This window comes from Leucoraja erinacea, chromosome 9, assembly GCF_028641065.1.
Source record: "Leucoraja erinacea ecotype New England chromosome 9, Leri_hhj_1, whole genome shotgun sequence".
Taxonomy (NCBI): Eukaryota; Metazoa; Chordata; class Chondrichthyes; order Rajiformes; family Rajidae; genus Leucoraja; species Leucoraja erinaceus.
The window spans coordinates 44,074,252-44,087,057 of NC_073385.1; the positions used below are offsets into that span (position 1 = coordinate 44,074,252).

The 12,806-nt window shown below is 43.4% G+C and overlaps 1 protein-coding gene across 3 annotated transcripts in view; it reads right to left on the reverse strand.

The window, feature by feature from the left end:
- The window catches only part of LOC129700311 (uncharacterized), a 78,317-nt gene that overhangs the window by 15,109 nt on the left and 50,402 nt on the right, over nt 1–12,806 (reverse strand). For 2 of the 3 annotated variants that reach the window (XM_055640687.1, XM_055640684.1), the window contains 3 exons: nt 6,594–6,682; nt 6,101–6,271; nt 2,353–3,039 (listed from right to left, as the gene is read on the reverse strand). In XM_055640687.1, the coding sequence (XP_055496662.1) occupies nt 2,353–3,039; nt 6,101–6,271; nt 6,594–6,682 (947 nt within the window). The remainder of the gene's footprint in view (nt 1–2,352; nt 3,040–6,100; nt 6,272–6,593; nt 6,683–12,806) is intronic. The other variant, XM_055640685.1, reaches the window with a different exon arrangement.

Consider the following 12,806-nt stretch of genomic DNA (forward strand, 5'->3'; position numbering starts at 1 on the left):
AAACAAATACAATTTGTATGGACTTATAAACTCATAAATTAAAACTGTATAAAATTTAAAAGCTTCAATTATAAAATAATATGAATCAAATGACACAAAAATCCTCACAGATGTTCCCACCATTCGTTGTTCAAGTGGATACTCCAACATAACTGCTGGGAAATTATGGAACATCAGGAAGGGAACAGAAAATCACCAATTTCAATGCTGCTGATCACCCATCTGCCTGCAAATCGTGAAGGTACTCAGAGTGCAGGGGGAAATGGTAACTGTTATATAGGAATATGCACAAGCCCGGGGTATGTTACTTACTGGAGCAGTTAGTACTCTGTATATATTAGATTACTGCCTAAACATATTTTAAATCCTTATTTTGATATTTACCATGGCAGTTCCTAATATCCAATTACAAACAGTGCCTTGTACAGATGCAGCTTGCACCACCAATATTTATGCCAATTAGAGCCTGAGAAATACAACATGGGAACAGGCCCTTCGACCCAACATACCCATGCTGACCAAGATGCCCCTTCTATACTAGTCCCACCTGCACATGTTTGGTCCATATCCCTCAAAACCTTTCCTATCCAATTGCAGTGACAACTCTATTTGTCCCTGTTCTGTGATGCACAGTTGTATTACTTAAGGGTGAAACTGGACAAGGGTAGGGATATCAAATGATGCTATTGCTTTGGCTGCCCGTTGAACAACCCACAGAGACACAGTGTCATTAACTGTAACGGAGTCAAATACAGTGCCCTCCATAATGTTTGGCACAAAGACCCATCATTTATTTATTTACCTCTGTACTCCACAAGTTGAGATTTGTAATTTTAAAAAATCACATGTGGTTCAAGTGCACATGGTAGTAGCATAATGAATTCTGAAGTCTATAGACACATCCTATCTGCTCGTTCAAACAAATGCCTCAAACCTCATTGGCCGGCGGTTCATTCTACAGCAAGACAATGATCCCAAACATACTGCTAAAGCAACAAAGGGGTTTTTCAAAGCTAAAAAATGGTAAATTCTTGAGTGGCCAAGTCAATCACTCGATCTGAACCCAATTGAGCATGTCTTTTATATTATGTAGAGAAAACTGAAGGGTACTAGCCCCCAAAATAAGCATAAGCTAAAGATGGCTGCAATATAGGCCTGGCAGAGCATCATCAGAGAAGACACCCAGCAAATGGTGATGTCCATGAATCGCAGACTTCAAGCAGTCATTGCATGCAAAGGATATGCAACAAAATACTAAACATGACTATTTTCATTTACATGACATTGCTGCTTCCCAAACATTATGGTGCCCTGAAATGGAGGGACTATGTACAAACACAGCTGTAATTTCTACATGGTGAAACCAAAATGTATAAAAATACCCTTCAATAAAATCTGGCAATGTGCACTTTAACCACATGTGATTTTTTTTCTATTACAAATCTCAAATTGTGGAGTACAGAGGCAAATTATGGGGTCTTTGTCCCAAATATTATGGAGGGCGCTGATGAGAGAATAACCAACTCTGGAACACAGAGGGTAGTTGAGCAGTTCATTGGCTATATTTGGAGTTTCTGCCTTGTGGCTAAGGGGATCAGGGGTATGGAGAGAAGGCAGGTACGGGATACTGAGTTGGATGATCAGCCATGATCATATTGAATGGCGGTGCAGGCTCGAAGGGCCGAATGGCCTACTCCTGCACCTAATGTCTATGTTTCTATGTTGACAACAAGCAGCAAATGGGATTCTGCCTGTTCTGTACTTCCATTCATCTCAGTCACAATTCACCCATCCCTCTTCCCCTGCCATTGCAACGGCATCTGAATTAATTGCTAGAAATACCATTATAAACATATCACAAAATTTGTTGACTAATGTTTGCAAAGCAATCTCCAAAATATGCAACAAATAAACTAATGAGGCTACATAGAACGAGAAGGACACAAGGTTAACCTTTTATCAGAACTAGAAACATTTCTTCTGTCAGATCTTAAGGAGAGCTTGAAATAGGAAGTCTAAAATAGAAAAATACCGATTAAATGCTGTAAGGCAAATTGGGATGAAATCAGGGCAAGTAAAAAGCAATGCATAAAGGAGTTGCAAGTGAAAATAACAGGCAACACAATCCAGAAAATAGTTGAACTGAAACGGTTGAACTCACGAATGAGTCGAGAAGGTTGTCAATGGCTGATCGAAAAGCGAGATGCTATTGTTCGGACATATATTAAGTTTCATTTTAATAGCATAGGGGGCTGAGGAGAGAAGTAAGAACAAAGTGTGGTGTAGAATTCAAGTGAAGGGTGATTGGACACTCATGTTCTTGCTTACAAACTGAAAAGTGAAATTCTATACCGTCATCTTTGAGTTTAGTTAAAGAGTTTGACTTTAACTGAAGGTTTGGATTGCTGTCTTCGGTACTGTTATTAAATGGTCTTTGGATAACTTCATCAGCAGTAGCTCCCCCTGAATTCATTGACTCAAGTTGACTTAGGGATTTCGCTCTTTGTTTTTGGAGTGAGCACAATACAAGAGATTGGAATGGCCTTATCTCTGAATGATCTATGTCAGCAGCAGAGCCGAGTTGGGATGCAATTTGTATTGTTTGTTGATTGGAGGTCTGGTTTATTCTTGGTGTGTTCACTGGAGAGAAAGGAAATGGACCAGGCTTGAGATTTGGATTCTCTTGAAGTACCAGATCATTCAAAGGCACTTTCCCAGAACACACCATTACTTTAGGCTCTTGGTCACGGTTAACTTCACAACGTATCCCCAAATGTGACACACTTTGATTAGCAGACCAATAAAGAGAATTGATTTTATCCTGTGATACCAAGTGAGCCTTTGAAGCAGTGGACTCAAGAGGTGAACCAGCCCCGCCGACTGCAGTGGGTTCATTTTCAATTTCCGAATTTGCAGTTTTTCCTTTTGCAGAATGTTGATTTGCAGAATGTTGATTTGCAGGAAACGTTAAACGGTGCTCATCGGTTGGATTTTCCCAGATTGTTCTGCCAAAAATATCTCTGTGGTTCTGTGGAAATTCTAAATAAAAATAATTGAAAATATTACAGATTCAACGTATGCAGTCATAAATGTTCCATAAAGCCTAGGTTTAATGAATCTTATATTTACAAGGAAATGCTTATTGTCACCCAGGCTCTTTGCAGAGAAGACGTACGTTGAGCCAGAAGATTCATTCTAAATATTCTACCTTCTGTTACCAAGTTAACAGTTTCTTATAAATGACATGGTCATGATACTTCAATTAATCCGATCCAACATTCACCTACTTGATTATATTTTGCTAAAAACATTAATCCATGACTACACTGTTAGTTTTGTTTAGTTTAAAGACACCCATGGAAGCAGATCCTTTGGCCCACCGAATCCACACCTATCATCGATCACCCATTCACATTAGTTCTATGTTAACCTACTATCTCTACCACCCCCTGCACATCAGGTACAATATTACAGAGGCCAATTAACCTACAAACCCGCACATCTTTGGGATGTGGGAAGAAACCAGAGCATCCAGAGGAAACCCATGCAGTCAACAGGCAGAATATGCAAATTTCAAACAGACAGCACCCAAGGTCAGGATTGAACCCGCGACTCTAGCGCTCTGAGGGAGCAGCTCTACTAGCTGCGGCGCTGTGCCGCCCTTACTATTGTATGGAGGGGGGGAGTGAAGGAGAGCGAGGCCAACAACTATATAATAGCTAAACAAACACTAAACATAATGTGTAAGAAGGAACTGCAGATGCTGGTTTTGTAATAGAGATAGTTCATAATGACGATAGACATAAAGTGCTGGAGTAACTCAGCTAGTCAGGCAGCATCTCTGGAGAGAAGGAATGGGTGACATTTTGGATCGGAACCCTTCTTCAGACTGAAAGTAGAGGAGCAGGGGAAACTGGAGGTAGTAAGAGGCCAGAATAAATCAGGACCTGTACAAGATTCATGTACTTTTTGCAATAATATTATTCCCCTAATGTTACGGCTAACAGAACATAAGTTATTGTGCTGAACTGACATTAAAAATACTTGAATGAAGCTGGATGATATAAAGGGTGATGCATATTAAGCAGGTGGAGGGGTTAACAGCTCAAGAACCAAATTCAGCTGGGCCAGCAAAGACAAAGGAAAAGGAATCCCAATATGCAGGGGTAAACTGGGGTGTCTGTGATACTGCACTCAATCCTATTCTGGAATTTTAAAAAAGTAAACTGCAGGAGGGAAATTAATTTGCCAACAGCCATAAAAAACACAAAATACTTGAAATATGAAAATAAAATGACGAGTGGTAAACCTTTAGGATGTGCAAAGATTGCGGAGGTGGGGGAGAGAAGGGGGGCGTTCTGTCTCAGTCTCCCCCAGGACAGAAGGGGGAGGAGTTGTGCAGTTTGATAACCACAGGGAAGAAGGATCTCCTGTGGCATTCTGTCCTGCATCTTGGTGGAACCAGTTTGTTGCTGAAGGTACTCCTCAGGTTGACCAATGTGTCATGGAGGGGTGAGCTGTATTGTCCAGGATGCTCCGCAGTTTGAGGAGCATCCTCCCCTCCAAGACCACCTCCCAATAATCCAATTGCGCCCCCAGGACGGAGCGGTTTCTTCATTCCAAATTGCTATTTTAATTATTGTCCTTTCATATTCACCCAAATTTGTCACAAGATGATGCAACTAATGCAAGCAATTGGTCTGAACTACTACTCAAAACAATGCAATCTATAAAATAAACACGTAAAAAATATATTTAGTCAGCAAATCCAGACAGAAACAATTCCAAGGAATCTACCCATTTAAGACCAGCTGTAATGTTGACAACATTCCCTTCTTTATATTTCAGAGTAAAGTATGCAGTTGATACTAAGATAGGTGGGGTTGCGGGTAATGAAGTAGAGTTTCAAAGTCTACAGAGAGATTTATGCCAGTTGGAAGAGTGGGCTGAAAGATGGCAGATGGAGTTTAATGCTGATAAGTGTGAGGTGCTACATCTTGGCAGGACAAATCAAAATAGGACGTACATGGTAAATGGTAGGGAATTGAAGAATGTAGGTGAACAGAGGGATCTGGGAATAACTGTGCACAGTTCCCTGAAAGTGGAATCTCATGTAGATAGGGTGGTAAAGAAAGCTTTTGGTGTGCTGGCCTTTATAAATCAGAGCATTGAGTATAGAAGTTGGGATGTAATGTTAAAATTGTACAAGGCATTGGTGAGGCCAATTCTGGAGTATGGTGTACAATTTTGGTCGCCCAATTATAGGAAGGATGTCAACAAAATAGAGAGAGTACAGAGGAGATTTACTAGAATGTTGCCTGGGTTTCAGCAACTAAGTTACAGAGAAAGGTTGAACAAGTTAGGGCTTTATTCTTTGGAGCGCAGAAGGTTAAGGGGGGACTTGATAGAGGTTTTTTAAATGATGAGAGGGATAGACAGAGTTGACGTGGAAAAGCTTTTCCCACTGAGAGTAGGGAAGATTCAAACAAGGGGACATGACTTGAGAATTAAGGGACTGAAGTTTAGGGGTAACATGAGGGGGAACTTCTTTACTCAGAGAGTGGTAGCTGTGTGGAATGAGCTTCCAGTGGAGGCAGGTTCGTTTTTATCATTTAAAAATAAATTGGACAGTTATATGGATGGGAAGGGAATGGAGGGTTATGATCTGAGTGCAGGTATATGGGACTAGGGGAGATTATGTGTTCGGCACGGACTAGAAGGGTCGAGATGGCCTGTTTCCGTGCTGTAATTGTTATATGTTATATGTTAAGGGTCTGTTACATGAGCATGCGACTGCATGCAGCAAGCGCGACCTAACGTGGTCGCTTGAGCCGTACGGCCTCGCACAGCCGGTCCCACTTCGATTGCCGGAGCCGTATGGAGTTGTGCGGAGATGGTCCCGACATCGCGCGAGGCTCCGATAAACTGACAGTATTCAAAAATTCCGTGCGGCAACGGCCTGCAGGCCCGCAGCCACCTCGATGCCGTACGCACCGCCTCGACGGGCATACGCAGCGTCTCGACGTCGGACGCAGCGTCTTGACGCCGTACGTCACGCGAGAAATTCCCGCGGACTTCGCTCAAACTTCACGTCACTCACTCGACCTCCGCACGGCCCCCGCTTCCAGTTTGGTCGCGCTCGCCGCATGCAGGTTGCATGCTGATGGGACTGGCCCTGTACGGGGATCACTCGACCTCCGCGTGGCCCCCGCTTCCAGTTTGGTCGCGCTTGCCGCATGCAGTCGCATGCTCGTGGGACAGGCCCTTAACTCTGCAATTAAAATAAAATCCATCTTTCAGATCAGCAACAATGGATATGAGTGAAGAGAAGATAGAACCAAGGAGACCAGGAAAAAAAAACTCTGCACAGGTTGTGCAGGAATACGACAGCTACTGAATGTTTTTAGTCCTTATCATACGCCAGGCTTAAACACTGCTCCTATATAGTACGTGAATTATTTCACCATTACATTTGATCCAATAGCTTTCAAACATGCACGGAAACATGATCAGGTAGGAATATGTATAATAAGGGCAATTATTACTTATAGTAATAAAAAACAGCAATAAATATAAAATCTATATGAAACTACCATTATTTGCAGTGTTCTTCAGAGCTGAACTTCCATGCGCTTTATCAAGAGGTAAGCTCCTTTGCCAAGAAATGCCAGCCTCAGGTACTCTGTGGGGAAAAATGAATACACCTTTATCTTTTATAAATTTGAATTCCAATCCCATAGGCATAGTACCATTCTTTCTTTTTAAGGCGGAGATTGACAGATTCTTGATTGGTAAGGATGTCAGGGGTTATGGGCAGAAGAGAGGAGAATGGGGTTGAGATGGAAAGATAGATCAGCTATGATTGAATGCAGTAGTAGACTTGATGGGTCAAATGGCCTAATTCTGCTCCTATAACTTATGAACCATTCCGGATTCAACACCCAAATCTGCATTGAAATTACGTACAGTAATCAGATAAGACCAGATGCTAACTTTGTATCGCATCTAGACCGTAACAGCAATACTGGTACAAAGCCAAACTATTTTTCACTTAGAAGGGTGAAAGCACTGTCAAGAATTACTGAACAAAATAAGTCAGCATTGCCTATCAGGTACATGGTATTGTGGGCTCAATTAGAATCAATCTGTAATGTAAACTCTTACTCTTTCCACTGATGCCGCCAGACCTGATGAGGACTCGGGATCATAGAACTGTACAGCACGGAAACAGGCCCTTCAGCCCTTCTTGTCCATGCCAACCAAGTCGACATATTGGGCAAGTTCCATTTGTCTACATTTGGCCGATAGCCTTGTAAATCATTCCAATCTACATATCTGTCTAAAATGGTAGTTCCATATCAATAGACAATAGGTGCAGGAGTAGGCTATACGGCCCTTCAGGCCAGCACCACCATTCCATGTGATCATGGCTGATCATCCACAATCAGTACCCCGTTACTGCATTCTCCCCATATCCCCTGACTCCGCTATCTTCAAGAGCCCCATCTAGCTCTCTCTTGAAAGTTTCCAGAGAACCGGCCTCCACTGCCCTCTGAGGCAGAGAATTCCACAGACTCACAACTCTGTGTGAAAAAGTGTTTCGTCATCTAAATGGCTTATCCCTTATTCTTAAACTGTGGTCCCTGGTTCTGGACTCCCCCAACATCAGGAACATGTTTCCTGTCTCTAGCGTGTCCAAACCTTTAATAATCTTATATGTTTCAATAAGATCCCTCTCATCCTTCTAAACTCCAGTGTGTATAAGCCCAGCCGCACCATTCTCTCAGCATATGACAGTCCCACCATCCCGGGAATTAACCTTGTGAACCTACCTCAATAGCAAGAATGGCCTTCCTCAAATTTGAAGACCAAATCTGCACACAATACTACAGGTGTGGTCTCACTAGGGCCCTGTACAACTGCAGAAGGACCTCTTTGCTCCCATACTCAACGCCTCTTGTTTATGAAGTCCAACTTCAATAAATTCGCTTTCTTCACTGCCTGCTGTACCAGCATGCTTACCTTCATTGACTGATGAACAAGGACCCCCAGATCCCGTTGTACAAAGGACAAAGGACAAATCATCTAAATCATTAATATATATTGTAATAGCTGCGGTCCCAGCACCGAACCTGCGGTACCCCACAGTGACGTACGGAGGTCAATGGCTGGGGAGGCACTGGCTAGTATCAGAGACAGATTTACACACATATGAACCCGATAGAGGTAGATTAAATTCACCATTCAATTGGCAGGTTGCACAATGACTATTGGTTAGGTGACCACATGTTTCATATTTCATATCAGCATTCTTTACAACACACACCTACAGGTAAGTTACGTATTCGATTCACGTTTTATAGGCAAATGCAGGTCCACCATTCATACTCAATCAACACAAGTGAAAATAAATATTGCATGGTCTTACCTTTACTTGTAAATGAAGACCATTCGCCTATTCTTCTGGATAAAGGTGTCAGTGACTTTGTTGCAGAAGTCCTCTTTGTTTTCTTTTAGTTTTAAAAGTCTCTGTCTCAATAGAGATGATTGCCAGGGATGATTCCGACTGTATGTTTTTAGTCGTTTTAAAGCAGAGAACGACCTTTCAAAGGACGCTGTTGTAGCTGGTAAAGTGAATACCAGCTAGAGTAACTTTGTTCCCTCAGGAATCGTCTGCATCAGATCATTCTGGGCCAAGAGGCTGAGGAGCTGTCTGGGTGATTTGCATTCGTTCCTCACCATTTGTGAACTATACAATCCGATAAGATCAGCCTTTAGTCTAACAAAGTCAAAGTACCTTGCATATTTTGATAGGCTCTGCAGTTTGGTGTCATCGAACTGTTGTGAAATTTCATAACATTTCTTGCAATCGACCAAACCAAGGAAAGTTAGCTCACCAAAATGATTAAACCTAGCTTTAATTTGAACACTGATATTGTCCAGAATGTTATAAAACATTATTTTCCTCTCATCTCTGATCAGCTGTTTACTTTGGGCATTGTCTGTCAGGCCAAGTGTGATGCATTTCTGCTCGAATTGATCATAGAAACTGTCAAACAAGATCTTGTCTCTGGCGTTCCACAACTCTATGTCCCCCTGAAGCCCAAAAACCAATCAACCTGTTTAACCTTACCCACTGCCTCGAGGATATAAAGTGTTGGATGGCCCAGAACTTCCTCCAACTAAACAAGAGCAAGTCTGAGGTCATCCTTCTCGGCCCCTCGGACTCAATCAAAATGATAGCAGGCAGCCTTGGAAGCCTTACCCCACTACTCAAACCTCACGTCAAAAATCTTGGCGTGATATTTGACTCAGCACTGAAATTTGACAAACAAGTCAATGCCGTGGTAAAAGCTAGCTTCTTTCAGCTTCGGACGATAGCTAAAATAAAACAATTCCTCCAGTTTGATGACCTGGAAAAGATCATCCACACATTCATCTCCTCCCGCCTCGATTACTGCAACTCCCTTTACACTGGCATCAGCCAATCTTCCCTGTCCCGCCTGCAACTGGTCCAAAATGCCGCAGCGAGACTCCTGATGGGCACCCGAAAAAGGGACCACATCACCCCGATCCTGGCCTCTCTCCACTGGCTCCCTGTGCGGTTCCGTATAAACTTCAAGATCCTCCTCCATGTCTACAAAGCCCTCAATGGGCTTTCCCCCACCTACATAAAAAGTCTTCTCACCCACCACTCCACCTCCAGGCCCCTCAGATCGGCCGAATTGGAGTTGCTGAATATCCCACGGTCTAGGCATAAGCTCAGGGGCGACCGCGCCTTTGCGGTTGCAGCTCCTAGACTGTGGAACAGCATCCCTCTTCCCATCAGAACTGCCCTCTCCAACGACTCTTTTAAGTCACGACTAAAGACTTATCTATACTCCCAAGCCTTTCCTGACGTCCTTTGAGTGAGGGCTACATGTATATATGTATGTAGTTTGTTTTGTTGTGCTATTCTTATAACAAATGTAAAGCACTTTGGCCAAGAGAGTTGTTTTTTAAATGTGCTATATAAATAAATGTGACTTGACTTGACTTGACATTGTGTCGCGGATTCGTGCTCAGCAGAATCCAATGTCCATTACTTTCTTCTGCAGCACACGAAAGAGTGCATTGGTTTCATTGAAAATGCCCTCATATGCCATTATGAAGAAGCAGGTTGATGCTTTTGACAGCCAGAGATCATATCCGGCGGCCATCATCAGGGTGTCATTGTCCCAACCATCAGGATTTTCGCTCACAATCCGGAACACAGCACGCAGATCAGATTGGTACATGCTGATCGTCTGCATTAGTCTAGAATTTGAGCTCCATCTCGTGGGCCCTGCTCTTGGAAAACGTCACTTCACAACATCGTCCAGTAGGTGGGGTGCACTTGGTCGACTTATTGAAAAATGTCGCAAGTCCCTCAACTGTTTTAAAAAACGTTTTACACTCAGGCATACGTCTTGCTGAATGCGAGAGCACCAGGTTCAATGTGTGTGCATAACAATGGGTAAACGTGGCTTCAAGTACCGTTTCTTTAATCTTGGCCTGCACCCCATTTAGATCTGATGCCATCACAGAGGCTCCATCGTAAATCTGAGTTACCAGCTTTTCAACGCAATTGTACCCCAACACTCCCAAAACATAATCAGCAATAGCCAATGCTCGTCTGTCATCACTCACATCATCAAATCCCAAGAACGCCTCCCTCACCTCACAAGTCACCTCACTTTTAGCCACATAACGAAAAACTACAGAGACCTGGGCTTTGTTTGTGACATGCATTGTCTCGTCTACTTCGACTGCAACAAATGGGGCTGCATTAATCTCCTCTTTGATATAATTTCTAATAACATCACCGACTGCTTCGATTAAATTGTTCTGTATTCTGTTTGATGAGCCTGAAAACACAGTGGATGTCTCCAAATGTCTAGCTAACTTTTCATCTTTCTCAACAAAGCATGTAATAGCTCCACATAGTTATCACAATTAGAAGAGCTTGCACTCTCATCGTTACCACAAAATGCTAATTCCTGTTTGGCTAGGAAGCAGGTCGCATTAATAAATTATTTTAAAATCGCTAGTGTTTGGTAAAAGGGTCGCCGTGGGCGGTCTGGCGTGATCGCGAGTAAAGAATCAAAGCGCAAAATCAGGATGACACAAAAAGCACGACACAGGCCGAAAATGGCTTCCGCCAGATTGAAGGTTTTTTATTTTGCATGTGTACTGAAAAATTTTTACTTGAATGAGGAGTGGATTTGCGAATGTAAAAGTAAAATCGCTAGTGAAATGGTAAAAATCTCGCCGTTTTTACGTCTGGTTTTCGCGGAGTAAAGAATCAAAGGCAAAATCAAAATGACACACACACACACACAGTTTTAAATTGATATAGATAGACTATAACTTTTTCCATTTTTGCAGCCACTGGAAATTTTTTGCTTGAGGACAAAGGACATTTATTGTCACATATACCAATTGGTGCAGTGGAATTTGAGTTACCATGCAGCACAAAAATAAGATAAACACAACACTTCAGAATTTAACATAAAACATAAAAAACATCCCCCCACAGTAGAATCAACGTTTCCCACTGTGAGGGAAGGCACCAAAGTTCAGTCCTCTTCCTCTGTTCACCTGTGGTCGGGGCCTATTGAGGCCTCCGCAGTCGCCGCTACGGGCCCGATGTTTCAGGCCCTCGAACTGAAGAACACTCTCAGCGGCCCAGAGCCTGCTAATTGGCCGCTTCCTACCGGAGACCGCGGCTTCCGAAGTCCACAGGCTGAGCTGGGTGGAGATTCAATGCTGGCAGCCTCTGTGAAAGATACCAGGGCTCCGCGATGTTAAGGTCAGCGCTGCCCGCGGCTGGAAAGTCAGCGCCGCCCGCAGCTGGAAGCTCCGCAGACCACAGCTCCACGGTGTTCAAAGTCGGCAGTCACAGCACTCCGGAGCTCCAACACGGCGACCCCGCTAAAGCATCGCTCGCTTGGCAGTGGAACAGTGCTACGCCGCCGCTGCTGAAGCTAGCTAATGTGGAGGGAGAGAGAGGCAGCGTCAATTACGTGGGCTGAGCCTACGTAATTGATGCTTGCTCTCCCTCCACTGGGCTCAAGACACGCCCCCCTCAGTGAGGCAGATGTGACAGCTGCCTCCCCTGGTGCTTTTTCATTGCAGTTTTATGACGAGACCAGCAAGCCTAAATTTAATATCTTTATACGTGAAATAAGTTACCTGGACTACGGAAGGCGAGGACAAGTAATGAAGGGGTTTACAAACATTACATTGGTGACATACAGAGAGATAGTAACAGGCACATTCTTATTGCCCGCACTCCATCCAGTTTCTGAGGGATTGCGCAATCAGAGGGGAGGCTCAGCTTGTCGCTGCCTCACCTCTCGTCTCTCCCTGTATTTGCAACGGAGCTCTGCAAATTTGGCGATTTTGACTATAAAAATTGATTGGATTCATAGAGAAATTACATTTATAACACAGCTCAGTGGAGAAATCTTGGAGTATGACAGGTGATGCTCTGCATCCCCTTACCGCACGTCCCTGGCACCCCACTAGTCACTGCCTGCCACTCTGAAAGGGACCCGTTAATCCGTACTCTTTGTTTCCTGTCTGCCAACCAATTTTCTATCCATGTCAGCACTCTACCCCCAATACCATGTGCCCTAATTTCGCCCACTAATCTCCTATGTGGGATCTTATCAAATGCTTTCTGAAAGTCCAGGCACACTACATGCACTGGCTCTCCCTTGTCCATTTTCCTGTTACATCTTGAAAAAATTCCAGAAGATTAGTCAAGCATGATTTCCCCTTCG